The 20,208-nt window shown below is 41.1% G+C and overlaps 2 protein-coding genes across 2 annotated transcripts in view; one reads left to right on the forward strand and one right to left on the reverse strand.

Moving 5' to 3' along the window:
• The window catches only part of serinc5 (serine incorporator 5), a 23,157-nt gene extending 16,092 nt beyond the window's left edge, over positions 1–7,065 (forward strand). Inside the window, exons 4-12 of the mRNA XM_044025650.1 lie at positions 607–689; positions 945–1,038; positions 1,558–1,775; positions 2,241–2,333; positions 2,678–2,804; positions 3,527–3,596; positions 3,842–3,878; positions 4,601–4,745; positions 5,357–7,065. Of these exons, the coding sequence (XP_043881585.1) occupies positions 607–689; positions 945–1,038; positions 1,558–1,775; positions 2,241–2,333; positions 2,678–2,804; positions 3,527–3,596; positions 3,842–3,878; positions 4,601–4,745; positions 5,357–5,501 (1,012 nt within the window). The 3' untranslated portion in view covers positions 5,502–7,065. The remainder of the gene's footprint in view (positions 1–606; positions 690–944; positions 1,039–1,557; positions 1,776–2,240; positions 2,334–2,677; positions 2,805–3,526; positions 3,597–3,841; positions 3,879–4,600; positions 4,746–5,356) is intronic.
• thbs4a (thrombospondin 4a) lies at positions 6,640–20,101 on the reverse strand. The gene is made up of 23 exons (XM_044025645.1): positions 19,879–20,101; positions 18,101–18,298; positions 17,725–17,972; positions 17,046–17,148; positions 16,806–16,930; positions 15,443–15,494; positions 15,123–15,325; positions 14,435–14,572; positions 14,283–14,363; positions 12,705–12,857; positions 12,491–12,595; positions 12,282–12,389; positions 12,025–12,184; positions 10,492–10,610; positions 10,356–10,408; positions 9,744–9,828; positions 9,546–9,642; positions 9,279–9,457; positions 9,014–9,062; positions 8,724–8,920; positions 7,820–7,992; positions 7,574–7,713; positions 6,640–7,474 (listed from the first exon to the last, which is right to left on the reverse strand). Exons 1-23 carry the CDS (start codon positions 19,961–19,963, stop codon positions 7,425–7,427), a joined length of 2,901 nt encoding a protein of 966 aa, XP_043881580.1. The 5' UTR covers positions 19,964–20,101; the 3' UTR covers positions 6,640–7,424.
• Positions 20,102–20,208: the final 107 nt, after the last annotated feature.

Genomic DNA, 20,208 nt, shown 5'->3' on the forward strand with positions numbered 1-20,208 from the left:
CAAAGAGAATATAACACGCAAAGACAGTCTGTCTCAATTCTCTTAATCGCAGTCTCGACCGGGAACTGAATATTTCCATCAGACCTTGCATATAAGCAGGGTTCGGGTTGTAATCTGAGGTTTGTGGGTGGTCACAGTGCGTATTATTCTAGAGTGCACCACAGTGGCTTGGTAAAGGAGTGCAGCCAGTGTCATAGTTCTGTTGTAAAACATGTTCCTTTCAGCCTGTTTTTCTCGTTCTTGTAAATTATACTTATTACATTGAGGAAACTGCATTATTTGTGATTAAAATACTATAATAATAATAATTTAAACAATAGGTTTTTGCTATATTTTACTCGTGACCCCCATAGATATACCATTTTACTGGCTTTGTGGGAGCTCAGACCCTCTTTAGCTCCTAAGAAACTCAAACACTTGAGTTAAGAAAGATACATTTTGGGAAGATGGTCACAGCATCTTGTTTTTTTCATACTCTATCAACTCTTCTCTATTCTTTATCCTCTTCTCTGCATGTTCTGAGTATTTTTTTAAGGTTTTATTATGCTGACTGTTTGATGTTTTTCCATGGACAACCTTTAAAATAATCATTACCTTTCATGGCAGGTTCTGGTTATTGAAGTTTATTCTGTTGGTGGCATGCTGCGCCGGAGGTTTCTTCCTTCCCAAAGAAGAAACCTTTCTGGAAGGTAAAAAAAAAAAAAAAGTGGTAATATTACTTTATTAAGATGGACTTATAGATATAAAATTAAAATGGCAAATACTCAAATTGTCTGCATTGTCTGACTCCAACTCTTATAATAATAATAATGTGTTATTGTTCAAATAATCTCTCTGTTTTAAAGCGCTTAATCTCACAGAAGATTCAGCTCATGCCTGTTTTGTTTCTTGCATTCACTCATGTAACTATTCCCCCACTTTTCTATGTCTGTTCTATGCCACAGTGTGGCGCTACATCGGAGCCACCGGAGGCTTCTTTTTCCTGCTGATCCAGCTCATGCTGCTGGTGGAGTTTGCACACCGATGGAACACAAACTGGTAAAAGCAACACGTCGTCTCTGTTGTCCCAGAAACCTCAAAACCCAGCTCACTCAAATATGGATGCACAGTAAATAATACCACTGCTGTACTTGCCTGTTGTTGAGATATTCAGAAGGTTGGATTCCTCGGGTGTGTCTTTAAAAGTTTGGAAAAAGGGAGTGATGTAGCTTTGTGTTTTGATGGGTGGAGGAAGGAGACTTGGCAGCAGACCGTCCTCCCTCTGCTGATTCAGAGGATGCATATGGTGTTTATTCAGTTTCCTCTGCTCACGCACGCTGACACAACAATGTTAAAAAACTTGAATGATTTGTATTAAGTCAAACCAAACTCTTTGTCTTTCTTTTAATTTCCCTTTAGGTCAAACTTACCTGTGTTCGTTCATTTAGTTTATTCCCCCCTCTCCAATTCACTTGATCTTTTTTACTTCTGTAATTTGCTTTATCCTCGTTCATGTTATGTTTTCCCCGTTTTTCTCTGTGTGTGTTTCTCTCCCTCCGTCTGTCATCCTGTCTGCAGGAGTTCAGGAGTGAAGTATAACCGGCTGTGGTACGGCGCTCTGGCCTTGGTGACTCTGATGCTGTTCAGTATTGCGGTGGGAGCGGTGGTCTTCATGGGTCTGTTCTATACTCACCCTAACCCTGAGGCCTGTGTGCTTAATAAAATCTTCCTGGGCATCAATGGGAGCCTCTGCCTCATCATCTCTCTGCTGGCCATCTCTCCGTGCATACAGAAACGTGAGAACCCGCACACACAAGCACATTATCTCATTTGGCTGCGTAATACAAATAAGGACACAGGGATTTGCGTTACAGGTGGTGTTTACATGCACATTAACCCTCATATGACCATCATGATGTTTAGGCCTCCTGGATTTATTTATTTATTTATGGCTGTAGTGCTTCTGCCCCTTTCTGCTTCGCAAGACCTCCTTTTTCTGAGGACTCCATAAGGTCGGCAGTTATGATCTTGCATCGCTGGTTCTCCCTGCATCGAAACGTAACCATTGCAGTGACTCCAAAGCTCTTACATCAGGACACAAATCCTGCATAGGTCTGCTTTAAAATTAATTTTACCCACGTTAGCTCTGATCCCATATTCCAGTTCAGGACGGGGACGACATCTGTCTGTAATCCTACCTTTTCAACAAAGTCAGTGATTTATTAGTCACTTATATTAACTTAACCGTTGTGTCCCTGCAGTGCAGCCCACATCAGGCCTGTTGCAGCCGGGAGTCATCAGTGTCTACGTCATGTACCTGACCTTCTCAGCCTTCTCCAGCAAACCAAAAGAAAGTGAGTATGAAGAGACACCCACGACCACACTCTGTAATCACAGCCATTATTGAGTATCAGCTCCTATCAGCAGGTTGTTGACACACGGGTCAGACTCAAGCACATCGCTGTGACACATTGCATTGCTCAGTGATCAATATAAATAGTATATGTAGTATGTGGTGATTAGGACACTACATACTGTTCTTCTGCTTTTGTACCTACTGTAAATTACATTATTCAGTTTCTGCTACGTACACTGTGCCAAAATACACGGACATTTGCTGCATCTCTGGAAATTTTCCTTCTCTTACTCGCTTCCCCCTCATTCATCTGTCATCTATCTGTGCATTCTTTCCATCTAGCGCTGAACATAGATGGTGTGAACACAACCGTGTGTGTGTTTCCCTTCAACGCTGGGACTGAGAGTGATAAGAAGATTGTGACTGCTGTGGGAACTGCTCTCCTGTTTGGATGTGTCCTTTATTCTTGGTGAGACACACACACACACACAAGGGCACTCATAGACATAATTAATTTCCTAGCATTAACCATCACAATTAAATGCCTAATCCTAACCTCAACCTAATTCTAACCATTAAACTAAGATGGCAGAACGTGAGGATCAGGCAAAATATCCTCACTTCCTATGGTTTTTAAGTTTTTTGGATCCTTGCAAAGATATTCCTACAAGAACACACACACATTCCTTTTGACTCCTTTTTCATAATTGAACTGACCACATTTAAATGCAGACCAAGTTTCACTGCGTTATGTTCCTTTTTAGTGCTACAGCACTAAAATTTATAGGGCTGGCAATTATGCCAGCACTAAAAATCCAAACTAATTAACAGCTGTTTTGTTAAAGGCAATGTGGAATACATATTTTATGACGGGCTGTATCGCGGTAGCGACAGAGACAAGGTAGCTCTGATTGGCTGTGACTCTGCAGAGGCAGCGTGTGATTGGCTGTGGCTGACCGGAGTGTGTGTGTGAGAGAGAGACAGCAGCAATGTATTTCTTTTCTTTTTTTTGTGCGTGTTCACATGTGTTTTCCATCAAGTGGAGGCATCGTGTCTCTTGTGGTTGTTCCTTGAGGAAGAAGGAATTGCAAATAATTGAGGGGGGGAATGCATAGTGATGGAATACTGGACCTTCTTTTCCCCTTCTAATGTGTCTCCCTGTTTCTTTCTCTCTCACCACCCTGCCTCCAGCCTGACGTCCACCACCAGGCGCAGCTCTGCCGCGCTCAGAGTGTGCAGGAACAGTGAGCCGGAGACTGAGGTACCCTGCACACATAGTCACATGTCACTGGAGTGTGTGGGTTAATGAAATATGCAGACACATTTACCAGAACTTGAAACTCCCAGTGACCACATATTCGCAAAGAAACATCCTTATGAACAGATGAGGCCCCAGTGATATGAAGTGTGTGTGTGTGTGTCTGTGTGTATCTACTGTATCTTGTGTGTGTCTCATAAATATTTAATTCCAGCTCAGTGGTAACCTCTGTTTCCTCAACCTTGCAGAGAGCACGTTGCTGTTTCTGTTTTGGAGATGACACAGGTCAGTAAAGTCAAATCACTCCCCCTTCACTAATGTGCATCTCCTTTTATTTCTCTCCCTGCCTCTGTAGTCTGTTCAGTATCTGTTGTGTGTTTACTCACGCACACACACACACACACACACAGAGGCGATGCTCATTGCTATTCCTCAGCCTGACTGAGGATGGTGAGAAAGCATTGGTCAGCAAACACAGATGATGTCACTGTTACTAGGAGGTTAGTGTGACACAGTGAAGCGGGCCCAGAGAGAGCTGTGAGAAGGTTCACAGCACCACCTGCTGTGGGGAAAAAAACACTGTTCCGTGTTTGAAAATTTAGCTAGAAGAAAATAGAAATCAACATTAATATATCGCATATTTGCTAATATTTAGGGCTGCATGGGTTATTTGATTAGTTTTTAATATTTAAAACAGTTCCAGCTTCTTAAATGTGAATATTTTCTGGTTTATTTGCTCCAAATAACAAAGAAACCATTTTGGTTTGTGGTCAAAACAAGACATTTGAGAACATCATTATTTCATTTACGGACCAAAGAAGAGCTCATCTACTAATAATCGTTAGTTGCAGCCCTACTTATATTTAGAAGTTGGAAAAGGTGCAATTGGTGAATTTAAAGGAATCACTCCTGATTGTATAACAGTATCTGTTTGAAAACTAAAAAACACTTACTGCATCCTAAGATTTAAAAAACAACAACAAATGTTTTTAATGTGAACCTTTCAGACGACTACGATGAGGAGAAGACTGGAACAGGCCAGAACGTGGTGTATGATGAGAGAGAGGGAACCATCTACAGCTACACCTACTTCCACTTTGTCTTTTTCCTGGGCTCCCTGTATGTCATGATGACCGTCACCAACTGGTTTCAGTAAGTGAACTCACTTCATGCTGCTGTGTAGCAGCATCGCTTGTTTATGATCACATGACACGTAAATTATGCATAAGCCAGCAAGAGACAATTATGGCGTGTTTCCACCGGCTTGCCTCGCCTCGGCATGGATAGGTTGCGTTTCCACTAGCGTGGTACCTGAGTACCTGCTCTGGTGAGGTTCCAGGCGAGCTGAGTAGGTACTATGCGTGACGTTGTAAGACTGCCGGCCACTGATTGGTCAGAGTCTGGTGTATTTAGCGACAGCACTGCTGATAGCGAGCGGCATCACAAACCCTGCCACTGTATTTCAGTGTCAGACGGAGACTGTGCTCCGGTCATGGAGGAAATACTGAACAAATATTTTTAATTAACTGATTCTAGTGATTCAGTTACACTGAAAACAACTGCATTACAAGTCTAGTCAGTCTAGTTCTATTTTCATAGTGGAAAACCAACCTAAGCCAACCTAACATTTGACACTGCCATGTGAAAAAGCTTTTAAATTTTTAGCTTATGACTGCAATATTATTTATTGTGGCAATAAGAGCAACAAACAGTGCCGTGGTTTCCCTTTGCTCACATCTCTGGCCCGTGTCCTTCTTTTGCAGTTTTGATGACCATAAGATTGAGAAGCTGTTGGACGGGAGCTGGTCAGTATACTGGATTAAGATGGCCTCCTGTTGGGTGTGTCTCATCCTCTACACGTGGACCCTCGTCGCCCCGATGGTCTGCCCGAAGCGTTTTGAAGCCTAGGCGTCGCACCAGTGCTCGAGGATTCGGGCTACTCTCGATTCTCGGGATGTCGGTGGGTGAAAGCTCTCACGCTGAGCCAGGGGACCACCACCACAATTCCCTCCTGTCATTGAAACACAACCCCACACTAGCCTCAGTGTTCAAAAATGAAGGATTATCTGTTGCCTTTGTTTTATATGCTAGTGTTTCTTTTACATTGTTTGACGATATTAAGCTGTTAATACCTTGATGGTAATTTTTTTTATATCTATATATTCTTTACTACCACGGACTTCTGGAGTTTTGTATTACAGGTTTGAAATCACATGGAGAATAATAGGAGGTGAGTTGTGAATCAGAAGTCTCATCCAGTCCCTATTGACTCTTGATCATTTCAAACTTGGAAGTCTACTTTCTATGCGTTTACGTGACGTGTTACTAGTTTTCTTTGGATTCTTACGTTTATTCTCATTCATTTCAGTTCTGTACAGGTGGACCATGAAGTTGTAGCAGCAAGGTTTTTATTTTTTGTTTTTTTTTGGACAAATTTATTTCAAGTGGAGAGACTTTACACGAGGAGCTGTATTTATTTGTCTTAAATAATCGGAGAAGGATTGATTTAGATTTGGCCCTGACTTTGTTTAAAATACTCATCTCTCAGGCTCACATGTAAGCTGTATATATTTATGCTTCGTTATGTTGCCCCCTCCTCTCTTTTGTAGTTTTCTATGCAACGGGACAAGCTTTTTTTTTTCTTTCTTTTTTTTTTCAGTAATCAGTACCCAGTGTTGTGAAGTTTCCACTTAGATCACAAATATAAATGTTTTTATTGTGGACGCTCCCTTTGAGCCAAATCTTTTCTTAAGAAAACCCTTCTCAACAACTCCAGGCGTCTTCATTGTTGTGCAGGTTTCAGAGGTCTACTAAACTGCCTTTCTGGAAGAGCTGCTGCAGAGTGACACAGACGAGGACTATGTTTGCCAAAGGTAGAAGTCAGAAAACAACACACACACCACTTCCGTTGTATTGTTTGGTCTGTGACCGAGGCTTGTGTAGTCGGCTCAAGGTTGCGGTCAAAGTCAGGTCTCATTAGTGCATTATTCAACACTGGATGTTGAGTTTACTGCCGAATCAAAACTCACACAAAGACATTCATCTCTTTTTAACAGTTTTATTGTACTGTAAAGTATAGTACATTGCCATCAGCAAGTCCTTTTTGTGTCTCTCACTCGTCATAAAACCAGTACGTTTTCATTTAAGTTTTATTGTTTCCCTAATATGTTTTATCATAACTTTAACAAACCTTTTGGCTTAAGTTCTGCGACCTGTGGAAATTTTTATCTGAATTACACTGTTTGTTTGTTTTTTATTTATATTTCTACATTCAGTTGACTGAATGTGAATGTAGAACTCGATTGGTGCTCACAGAAGCTTTGATGTCAAAATAAAAAACGACAATTAAAAAAAAATCCTAAACGAAAACAAAACTTAAAACAATCAAACAAAATTGTACGTGTGGAACATGCATGTGGTACCATGTCGGTCACATTGTTCAAACTTTTAATAAACCATCCATTTAACGCCATGTGGTGTCTTCACTTCCTTCATAGAGCTAAATATCACAACATTAAAAGCACTTTATTGCACAGCATTTCCTCTTTGACTATTCATTAAAAGCTGATAAAATTGCATAGATGCACACAGAACCTGCTGAGGATTTATACAAGAGTATATTGGCTTCAGTTACACCACACTGAATTAAAGGTTTGAATATAATGCCCAATGTTATGTACTCTTAAGAAAATGTTCCCAGTTTCTCTGCTGTTCTTCTAATTTGTGATCTCCCCCTGGTTGCTGTCAGCAGAGCAACTCTGCTCCTTTTTGTCCCATGTTTTCAGCAGACCATGCGTTGTTCCCTTGCTCGATCCCTGCTCTTCACCGTCTTCACTCTGTGTCCTGGGCACTATGATCCTGATAGTCAGCAGGAATTGTATCTGAGGAAAAAATAAATGACATCATGTAAAACTTGTAAGTATACACTTAAAAACCCTCTGTTGCTGACTGGGATTCATGTAAACTTGCAGACGACCCACCGTTGCAACGATATTTCAAATCGGACCAGATGATATTTTCCTGGGAGAAACAGAACACCCCCAGTCGCCCTCCTCTCATACTGGTGTCAATTATCACCCCTGTGTCCGCCACCATGTCTGAACCCTCAAAGAAGCGAGCCCTGGTACACACGCACACACACACACACACACACACACACCAGGTGAACTGCACTTCACACAGAATGAGAATGTCATGTGTCTTGAGTGATGGCGTCTGGCCCGTACCTGATGTATCCAACCTGAGGCCTGTGCTGCAGGAACCAGCGGTAGGACACTTTGTCCTTCCAGCCCACGTTCTTGGGGTCTTTCCACAGGAGACGGACCTGCCCGGGGATGTCTCCTGTGTGCCAGAGGGAGTTCCTCAGATACTCACCTGGACCAGTCTGAGACTTCACCATCTGGAGGTTAGACAAAGCCACGAAAGATGGAAGAGCACAGGTGACGACAGTACACACAAACACACACAGATGTGACTAAATTAATTTCTTTTCCTAATGTTATTGCATCGGTTTTCAATTCAAAGTGTGTTATTTATCGTTTATTTAAATTTTTTTGTAAAGTTAAGTATAACTATTTTATCTTCATTATTTCAGCTCAACCTTACAAACAGGAACTTTAAGATACATTTTGGGGAGGAAATCTGTGAAATTAATTGACTTTTTCACTAACAGCATGTATTAATTTCTTACTATTAAAGAAATGTTTTAATGTTTTTCTTGTTATTTATCACTGTATTTGATATAACAGCAGATTCAATTCTGGGGATAACTTTCCAGTCATAGTAGAGTTTATAAGCCCATATTTGAAAGCAATATAATTTTAACAAAAATGTCTTAAAGATTTATTTATTTCAGGTGGTTTAAATGAATATTATTTATATAATTTCAGTCTACATTATGACACATGCAGTAAACTTGAATAGTAATAAAACATTGCCAAAAGACTGTGCTACAATCTGACTGTAGTAAAAGTCCTAGTGATATAAGGTTTGTTACCTTCCTATGAGTGATTCACTGTTATTATGCATCAACTCTGTTGACAAGTAGTTTTACTATAAATATAATAGACAAAGCAAATAAACATACATATTGTACCGTCGTATAATAAAAAGAAAAACACACATACACACCTTGAGTTGTATTCCCGGTGAGCCCACAGCTCTAAAAGGCGCAGACTGCCAGTAGGTTTGTTCTGTCTGTTTCCACATCACGACGTAGAACGACGAAGAGTCCTGAAAGCCAAAGATGAAGCCGGCATAGTCGTCGTCTATCACCGTGTTCACGTGGAACGTTCCCTCAAAGTCCACCCCATTGAACGCCACATAGCCTGTAGACGTAGGAGAAGTTCACATCAGAGGAAATGAGAAACACATAGTTGCAGCAGAGGAGGATCTTAAATGTGACGGCACTCTGTACGTACCTACAGCAAGGCCGGGGTCAGAGTTCATGGTCTGCACTATCTCCATGCCCTAAATATAGTTTCAGTAGTTTAGAGATACGGATTAAATAAAAAAAATCTTTATTATAAAACCTACTGCATCACAGTTGCTTTTAAAGCAAGTGTGTAAGAAAAAAAAACCCAATCAATTTTTATTAGAAACCAATCACACAATTATAGACATACTAATGGATAATATATTCAATTACTGCCAAAAAAAACCTTTAAAGAAGAGGCTGTTGCGTACCTGGTTAAGAACCACCCAGTTGGGGTCAATCTGAGACTCCCCGTGTGGGTCTAGTACTACGGTCTGATAGGCTCTGAAGTCGGTCAGGGTGACCTCAGCGTTCTCTGGGCAGTGGTCAATTTTGTCAATGATACTGTCCATGTCAAAGTCCCCTTCGCACGCATCCCCAACTTTGTTGTCTGAAATACAAGGCCGCCGCTTAGAGACCACACAGCAGGAGACACTACACACACACACACCCATGGACACACAGCGTGCCATGCTCACCATCAGAGTCCTTTTGGTCTGGGTTTGGAACCATCCTGCAGTTGTCCTCCACGTCCGGCACGCCGTCATTATCGTCGTCGTCGTCACAGTCGTCTCCCTACCAAAATGAAGTGAGACAGAGTCGTGTAACTCATTAAATATGATGCAGTGAATAAATTCAGTAAAGGATCAAGAGAGAGAGAAAACAAGATTCAAAACCATTCCGTCCTTGTCGGTGTCGAGCTGAGCGGAGTTTATAGCTGAGGGACAGTTGTCCTTTGTGTCCTGGTGGCCGTCACCATCACTGAAAAAGAGAAAAGACATGAAAACAAATGGCAGAACATCATAGCCACTTTATTAGGTACACAGGCCACCTAATAAAGTGGCAGGAGTGGCACCTGGTGTGGTCTTCTTTTGCTGTTGTAGATTAAGAGGAAAAATGACACACTCATTTAGCGTCATTTAACATTAAGAACTGTGCTCGATCAATCAGAAATATTGTGAAGGGAAGGATCCAGACACCACAGAGCATCAATTCAATGCCAGTGATGTTTTGAGCACATCTTAAATACCCACAATCCTTGCTGATCAGCTGATGTTTTATATCACAGCAGATATCAATAATGAGGACACTCCCAATTCATAATGCATATTTACACATGTAGAAATGTAATGGTTCTCCAACTTTTTACACCAAGTGCCACCGATTTAATTCTTTTGTAGTTTAATCTCCAGCAGTGCCTAAATAGATTGATGTCTGCACTTTACAGGTGTACCTAATAAAGTGGCCAGTTAGTGCACATTAATACTGTATACATATGAGAGTTCTACCTGTCTATGTTGTCATCACAGGAGTCTCCTATCAGGTCGTTGTCTGAATCATACTGCAGGTGAACGGAACACACTCAGAGTCAGATGACAAGCAGCTGAATCCATTTTTAAAAATGTGCACAGTTTGGTTTCATACCTGGTTAGGATTGGATTTATCAGGACAGCTGTCACACACGTCTCCCACACCGTCGCTGTCTCTGTCTCTCTGGTCTGGGTTGGAGACTCTCTGGCAGTTGTCCTGATTGTTTGGGATGCCTGAGAACATAAATGCTTTAAATTGAATTTAAAATACACCAAAACACTGAAGGAAGTGAATGACAGAGAAGAGTTCAGTCTGTCAAACTCATCAGCAGAGGGCAGTGTTTGTATAAGAGGAAGGGGAAATAGTTTCCAGCCTGGCAGGGGCTCATCGTGGAAAAATGCTTTTAGAGGAGAGACAGACATGACCAAGTGCTGAGCAATCCAGCCCTGAGCGTTAAAGACATAACCAAGCGATCAAGAGGTCGGATTGCTGCCAAACAGAGTCAAAACATGCAGCGCACACACACATACACACACACACGAGCACATAAAGGTAAACATGAAGGCTCACAAAAGCAAGAGGGAAAGAAATGTTTCCAGTGGAACAAATGAGAAATGTTCTTCATGGGCAACCAAGTGAAAAAAAACACACACCAGTGAAACAACGACGTTCTATTCCATTTGGAACTTCTCAACATTTCACAGAGTTTTGAACTTTTTTTTACATTTTTTTATTTAATGACACTCACATGCTCGAGTTATTTTCCTGTAAACTAATGATCTAACTCACAGTGGATGTGGATGGGAAACAAACGTGAGGATGTTTTTAACAGGCACACTTATGGACAGTCTGCTCCAGACAGTTCGGATAACCTGGTGTAATTAAAGTAGTTATGGTCCAATTACCGAACCTACAAACTTCATCACCACAAACCACAGTGACCTTTTTACAAGAGTGAGGGTACACCAATTACCACCAGTGATGTAAACGTTCCAGAACAATGACAACATAATCAGTATTAACAAAAAATTAGTAATGCTGTTTTTTCTGCATCTTTTTTGATACTGATGTCAACAGATAGTTTCATATGATGTCGAGGATTAAGTGACATTGACCGATAAAGTGACACTTTTTAACAAGAGGTACATGTGTTAAGTCACACGACTGTTACTACATGGTAATAGTGTGGTAATAGTACGGCAATAAATGTGTGATAGAAAGGTAAAATGATGGAAATACTGTCTTCAATCTAATGTAGTTTCCGGTTTGGTAATAGTATAGTAATGAGGAGTTTATATCACAGTGATACCATGTTGTTTCTGAGGTTATAGTTTATGTGTCCCACACATATTTATAATTGTCTTCTCCATTGTTTTACTTGGTGATAACGATAGAATAGAAATAAGTTGGTATAGGATAATAAAAACTAATATCTACCTCCTTTTTAGAAATTGATCATAATATAATATCCTTCTCTTCCAATCAGGTGATTTTCCACCCAAATTGTACACACTGGCCCTTTAACCATCATGACTGTGGAGACACAGGTATGTATGATTTTAAATTCTTTATATGTTGTTTTTTTTGTGCCATCTTTTGTGTCTTTAATGAAAAATCAAAAATAATACTAATGATAAATGCACTAACCGTCTCCATCCATGTCTTTATCACAGTCGTCTCCCAGTCCGTCCTGGTCTATGTCTCCCTGTGAGGGATTGTCCACTGTCCTGCAGTTGTCGCATGCGTCACCGTGGAGATCCTTATCGCTGTTCTTCTGGTTCATATTAGGACTGAGCCAGCAGTTATCCTGCCACAGAAAATGTAAGTTTTCAGGCCAATTCCTCATAAAAAAAGAAGAAAATTAAGTTAGCATTCATTACAGGGGTGGACGAGAGGTCGCCTACATTTTCATTTATGATCCCGTCGTTGTCTGCGTCGTCATCGCAGGCGTCTCCGATGGCGTCCCTGTCTGCGTCCTCCTGGCCAGAGTTTGGCACAAACACACAGTTGTCCTGGGGAGAACACGCAGGGAAACACCACATGTAGAGTTAAGTGTTAATACTATAAAGGGGTTTGAGTGTAAGAGGAGGACACGGGCTGTAGAAACAAGTACCTGCCTACAGTTGTTGTTTCTGCAGTGGAGCTGAGCGTCAGGATATCCATCAATGTCTGTGTCCTTCCCACACATGTAACCGTTACCCGCCCAACCGACACCACACTGAACCACAGACAGACAGACAGAGGGAAACAATGATGGGATTCACAAACGTCCAGGTGTGAGGCAGAGACGAAATGTGAAATATGAAACATTTTCTAGGATTCTTTACCACACAGCCAATGCTGCCGTCTCGCTCCACAACACAGTTAGCGTGGGTGTCGCAGGGGCTGATTTGACCGTTGGGGCAGAGCCTGGAGCCGAGGCAACCTTTGACCTGGTCACCTGTGAAACCACTTCTACACTCACCGCAGCGGAAGGAGCCCTGATGAGAAGAGTACAGTACAGAGAGTTAGATATCAACTAGATTAGAGGTTTCAAAACTGTTTTGCCTTGAAGCAGAACCTCTGTCCACACACACAAAACAAAGTGGATAATTACAAATGTTTATATTCAGAAATAAACAGCAGTTGTAGATTTTGTTCCTATTCTCAGTGTATAGTATACGGATCAAAACTTCCATAAGATCAAAACCAAGGTAACTTGAGATTTGGCCTTGTTTTCTTCTCTGATACTGGCGAATCTTTGGTACTTTTACATTTCTCAGATGAGACCTGAGAAGTTCAGAGGTCACAGAGGTGTTGGTAATAAATAGCTTGATAAATTTAAAGGTGGACCAAAAAAAAAAGAGTGATTTTGAGTTCTGATTATCCAGTAGAGTGTGTGATTGGGATTTTCTAAATTTAATATGCACAAATATCATTTCAATAACTCTGGCGCCCCCGTGAGGGCCCCAGGTTGGGAACCATGGATCTAGAGGAGCACAAACCTCCACCCAAGCTGCTCAGTTTCCTACAGTGTTAATACACTCCTTTATTTTGTAAGATTCAGGATTAAAATGTATTTCAAAAGCACCTTTCACGACACCCAGTGACACAGTATATCAAAATCATTGGACATTAAAACATGATAAAAGTGTATTCCAGTGAAAACACTCAAGGATATTTAATTGTCACATGCACAGAGAGATACAGAGTAAAACATGCAGTGAAATAAGGAGGTTGCTCTGTTTTGATATCATGCAAAAATGATAGAATAGAGAAACTGTATAGAGTAAAGTTAATAATATGTTTTTCTTTTTAAATATATAGAATCACGTTCTGTACACAAAACCTATAAAATCCTCTACATTCCAGTATTTATATTAACTATCACAATAAATATTTACAATTTAAATAAAGTGGCAATTACTGATAATGTGACACTAATTTGACTTTATATTGATTTTTTTAACAAACGGTGAATTACACTAACGTTAGTAAATGGTAATAGTGTGGTAATACATTTGTAATATTACAGTAACACTGTCTGATACCCTGATATCTTCACTACTATGTTATTCATCTCAATGTTTCAATGTGGCCAAATAACACTATTTATTATAGGATGTCTTGACGGGGCCCTCAATCAAATAATGAAATGAAAGAATTTCACCTTATGTCCCACACACAGTTTCCATTGTTATCATAATAATGAAAATATTATAATATTATTATATTTTATTATATTACAAAATGATTGTAATATAATGACCATATTGTTACATATTGTTATTGTTAGTGTTCCCAGTTATGCTGCTCACAGACAGACAGACAGACAGACAAACAGACAAAAACACACAAAACAAACCCTCCGTGTGAAGATAACTTCACATAATTACAGGAGAACGTGATAATAACCATGAACTTACGATGGTGTTGTAGCAGTGAGAGTTGGCCGTACAACCGCCGTTGTCAGGTGGACCCTGACACTCGTCTATGTCCTCGCACATCTGAGGGAAACAGTATCATTTTAAACAGAACGAATGATTTGTAAACAAACAATGTTTTCTTTATCATGTACCTGTTTGTTTGACTTAGCGTAGAACACGCCCACTCCCCTTATTTCAGGTCCAGTGTAGCCGAGAGGGCATTTCCCACAGCGGAAACCGGGAGCGGTGTTCACACACGGGACGCCGGGGAAACACGGCTTAAACTGGCACTGAAACACAACAACGAAACAAACTAAAGATGAAGTCAAGAGCTACTTCATTCAGACAATTCTCACTTAGACATCAAGGTGTACAGATATGGAACTCTAAAATTCATAGAGCCGTCTTCATTAGAAATGTTTATTACTGTTAATTCACAATGTTTCAGATTTTCTTTTACTTTATTTTGTAGATATTTATTTTGTTGCTGTATAGTGAGCTATTTCTGAGTTATATAGTTTGTTCAAATTTGTGAAAGTTAAGTTTTTAGTCTTTTTTCTGTTTTTTGTTCTCTTCTGGATTTTTTGCTACTTTAGCGCTTTTCCACTGACTTTTAATGAACAGATTCGGATGATTCAGTTACACCGAAAACAACTGCTTTGCTCGTCGAATGAAACGACATCACAGCAGTTCCCTGCCCACGTTTAGGAGGTACTTCAGCAATGGAAAAGAGTCGAGCCGTACCGAGCCGAGTCGTGCTGGAACTGTATAGTGGAAAAGCACCATTTGTGTGTGTGCAAACTAAACTAAAACTAAACTTATTCTGTATAATATCCGCACCTCGTCGACGTCGTCACAGTGCACGCCGTCTCCCGTGTACCCGTCAGGACACGGGGCACAGTGGATTTCTCCTGACTCTGAGCGGATGCACATGTCCTGCCTGAAGCACGTTCCAGGAAGACACTGAGTCTGTGGTTGACTCTGCATGACAAACTGAGCCGGAGCTGAAGCTGGACGTGTGCTGGTCGGACTTCCCCCAAGACCTGTGGACACACACACACACGCACGCACACACACACACACACACACACACGGACAGACACATCTATTAGGGACCTTGTTGAAACGTTGAAGAGTCTAAAATTTTTTTTTTTTCTTACCACACGCAAGGCACTCGGCGATGGTGTTCCTCAGAAAAGTTATTTCTTTAATCTGGACCAGAGAGGACAGGGTAAAGAACGGTTAGCCAACTGTGATGTTTTACAGCGGGGGCCTCAAACTCAAATGACCTGGGGGCCACTGAACATCTAGTCTGGTCAGGAGGGGCCGGGCAGGTGAAAAAAATTATAATTTCTTTTTTTTTTTTTTACAGAATTTCATGATAAAAGTGTTTGTTTTCACAATAAAAAATGTATTTATAAAGCATAATTATTAAGTCTATATCGACACAGGCAAACATGCTAATTATTTTTGAATAAACAAAATGCTCTCTTAGATTTTTAATGATAATGTTGAGGTGAAGAGCTCATGTTCAGCTGATTCATGTCTGTTGCTGAAGAATATTGATGTCATTCTTACTTTCAGTTATTCAGTCAAAGATTATTTAAACACGAAAAAGTTCTGCTGAGATTAGGAACCTCTTGTTCCTGTATTTCATTTCTCACAAAGGAAAAATATATGTCATTTATGGAAATGTAAGTGCTTGTGAATCAGTACACTTAATGTAAAAAAGAAGACATTTTTATCTGTTTTGTGTGGTTTCTGCTGGTCTGACCTCCATAAACTGGATTTTGTCTACTGCTGTTTTTGAGGTTGTGAGGAAAACAACGATTAATCGTAATTTACTCTAATGATGCGTCTCTTACATCCAACATCCTTCTTTTTTTTTTTTTTACACATTAATGTACTGACTTTGGAAAAACTGACTAATGGAACAAACTACATGCACTTAAATTGAGTACACGTATCATCTTTTTACATATAATCTATTTCTTATTTACCGTCTGGTCATTCAGATCTGCCAAGAATATTTCATTCATTTCTTTCACTAACTTTGTTTGTCTGTGTTGCTGTTGCATACGTTTTACACTTGTCACGTTTCAATTCCAATTTGTTTTGTGTGTTTCTCTTCAGCACAGGTGCCAAACTCAAGGCCGCGGGGCCATATCGGGCCCGCCGTGCAGTTGTATTCGGCCCAAGAGAAAATATGTGATGTCTGTTCCTGCTTTTTTTTTCCCCTCACTGACTCACTTATTAGTACTGCACTTATCAAGTTACCTCGCCCCCTCATTTGTATTTGGCTCCCTCTCTTTTATCTAGTAAAAATGATAGAGTACAGCAAATTACTGACTAAGATACATGTGACTACAGGCCTGTATGTGCTGTTCTGATGACATCAGGCAAGTCAGATGGAAATGGACAATGGAAAAATCATTTGTTCTGAACTTTTTGTCATTTGACCTCATCTGGCTCTCGACTTGGACGCTCTACAGGACACGGACACACACACACACACACAGTTACCTGCTGGTTTAGCATCTCCTTCATCTCAGTCAGCATGTTCCTCAGCTCCTGCATGGTGGCCTCGTTCTTTGCCATCCGGGCCTCTTGGAAATCTGAGGCCCGCTCACGCGTCACAATGACAGAATCTGATGTAGGTAAAAAAAAGTGTGAAAAGTGCATATGATACAAGTTGTAAGAATGAATCAAGGGAGACAAACGCTTTACGACATCAACGTTCGTTCCGGTCTTTTCTTTTCTCACCCAGCAGATGCACAGATTCACCCTGACCAGCGCTACAGTCCTGCAGCGTGGCCACGTTGTCTATCGTGTCCCCGGTCACCAGCTTGAAGTCTGTGAGTTCATCCTGACACAAGAAATGAAGGTAAGATGAAAATGAAACCGTGACAATGACATGAACTGAGCATTTTGTCCATGCAGTAAATCTGATTTGCTGTATTATGTATTATTGAATATGAATTATGTATTTTCAAGACATGACAGCAAAGGATTTCTATTTTTAGGAATGTGTTCCTCACGTTTGACTTTAAAACATGTTCTTTGTGGTCATATTTTTGAAGGATTACAAGTTAATGTTGGCATGTATGTATATATCCATTTCCTTGATTTTTCCATATTTTTTACCTGTTTATCTTCAGAACAACAGCATATTTTAAACATATACTTCAGTCACTCCTGTGTTTGTCTTTGTTTATGCTGTTTGCATGCGTGTGACTGAAGACAAAGCTCTAATATTACTACTAGGGATGTCACAAAGCTCTTTTTCATGTCCGATACTGATGCCAAAAATACAAACTCGAGTATCTACTGTTATTGTAAAACAATAACAGTGTCATTTTCTCCCTTAAAGAAGACATAAACAGCTCACAACATGACTCAGCTAAAATCTGATATCCGATACCGATACATTGGTCCTCATCACCTGTTCTCTGGACTGCAGGGTCCTGAGGGCCACCTTGTTGGGCCCAGGTGGGATTGACCCAAACACGGCAGGCAGATCGTTCAAAGAGTGTGCCAGTCTGCAGTCTATGTAGACGTTGAGGTGAGGTGAACCGTGCAGCAGACCGCTGCCGTGGAGCATCACGTGGTGACTGTGGCCGTTCGCCAGGGAGGTGTGGTTGAAACTGGTTGTGGCGAATCTGCCGTTGGTCCTCAGGTAACGGAGGGTTACTGAAGATGGACAGAGGTAAGGATTAATGAAAGAATATAATTCAAAGAGGTGATGTTGTGTGTGTGTGTGTGTGTGTGTGTGTGTGTGTGTGTGTGTGTGTGTGTGTGTGTGTGTGTGACGGAGTCACCATTGCTGGGTTTGCCCCGCACGCTGAGGTCCAGGTACTTGCTGTTGTCTTTGGGGTTGATGACACTGAAGAGAGAGGTGGGCCCTTTGTTGTGGAGCTTGAAGGAAGACAGGAGGAAAGCCTCGTTTTGACCTTTGGCCTTCAGTTTTCCCTGCAGTAGGTCTGGCAGGCAGTCGGGAGAGTCCAGCAGGTCGTAGACTAACGCAGGAGAGGGGAGACACACAAGCCTGCATTATTTAAAAATACAGGATAAATAAATCTAATATAGGACAAACTATATGTCACAATCTTAAACCGGACCTTTGTTGTATTTAAAGTGTGTTTTAATTTGCGGTTTTATTTTGGATACTCGCCTCTCGTCTCGTTATGTCACCTGCTCCGCCCTGATTAATTGCACCTGTGTCTCGTTATCTCTCTCTTCCTAGTGTGTATATTTAAAGTCTTCACCCTTTCTCCTTTGTTGTCTGTCAGACTGTGTGTGTTTTGCTTTTGGGTGTTTTGTGCTAATGATTCTGGTGTGTTCCTCATGTCCTGTTCCCTTGTGGTTTTTGGTCTATGCAAGTTTTTCTTTGACTTAACCCCTGCGCCCCTTTGCTTTGCTTTGCGTCACTTATCGTAGTAGATTTTATTTTTGTTGAAATCTGCCTACAGTATGGTGTTCGCCAACTGCCCATTTTTATTTTTCCTCGACAATAATAACATGTGTTAGAACAGCGGTCTCAAATTTGTGGCCCTTTTTTTTTTTAATGTAACAACCACAGTGGGCCAAAGTGTTGTGCAGAGTAATACATAAGATACAGAATATATAGAAGACACAATAGCTCACATGAGGAAAAAGTACATTAAATAAAGACTTCTGTTTGACAAAACAGTTGCCTTTTCCCAATATACTGATCAGACTAGACACTCAGTGGCCCCCAGAGCTTGAGACCCCTGTGTTAGAACATTCCCGAGTTTGTGTCTTCATGAATCGCTGATTGCTGCTGTTGAGTCAATGAACTATGAATGTGTGTGTGTGCCATTTTATTAGGTACACAGGACACTGAATTAAGTGTCTCCTTAAAGGTTTGATGTGTTTTTGCTCTGAGGGACGACTGATCACAGGATGATTCTCTTTTTCAGACCCTTCCCTGTGAACCCTCACATGAAAACCCCAGTAGGTCAGCAGTTTCTGAAATACTTATACCAGCCGCTCTGGCAGCAGCAACTGTGCCACGTTAAAAAGTCACTTAAATCCCCTTTCTTTCCTGTTTCCTGATGCTCAGTTCTCTCATGTCACCCTGACCCAATGTCTTCAGGACCTAAAATGTGATAATTACACGTAGTTGACCGCGTGTACCTAATAAAGTGGCTGGTGAGCGTGTGGGTAAGTGGATGTCCATGTTTGTACCCTGCTGTGATTCACACACACTGTGGTAGAGTGAAGTTGCAGACGGGAGCTGCAGTAAACTCTTTTCCACTGGAACAATCCCAACACTTCACGCTCTGACACATTTTACACATTTTGCACATTTGGCACTCGGCAATTAAATGACATGAATTGAGAGGAAATTGCACGGAATGTTTTGCGTGTATTTTCCAGGCTCATTCCCTCGCTCACTTTCAAAGTCAGTATCAGCCTCATATGTAGGTCACCGTGACGTGAAATCTGCAGAATTATCTTAAAACTGCTTTTTTAAAGAACGTGTGAAAGAAATAAAGCAGGTGCTACACAAGTTTTATGGAGGTTTCCTCTGCACGGCACACAGATGCATGGATGGTGAGGAGCCAGGACTTACCAGTGCCTTCAGCTGTGACTGTGAGCACCAGCTGTTGCAGCAGCAGCAGAGACAGAGCTGCAGCTCTGGTCCACAGAGACATCATCTGTGGTGCGGAACGGGGACACACCTCAAGAAGAAGAAGAAGAAGGAGCCGTCTCTCCCTTTGAAGAAAGAATTCAATTTCCTTCTGTGGATCAATAAACGTGTCCCAGGCTGATCACAAGCAGAGTGATGGACAAGTCCCAGGTCTTGAAATATCAGCAGAGGTGAGTTTTTTTTTTGTCCAGAGGCAAAAGAAAAGTGGGAGGGGAGTGCTCTCCTACGCTACTGTTGTGAGAGTGGCAAAGT

This window comes from Solea senegalensis, linkage group LG5, assembly GCF_019176455.1.
Source record: "Solea senegalensis isolate Sse05_10M linkage group LG5, IFAPA_SoseM_1, whole genome shotgun sequence".
Classification (NCBI taxonomy): Eukaryota; Metazoa; Chordata; class Actinopteri; order Pleuronectiformes; family Soleidae; genus Solea; species Solea senegalensis.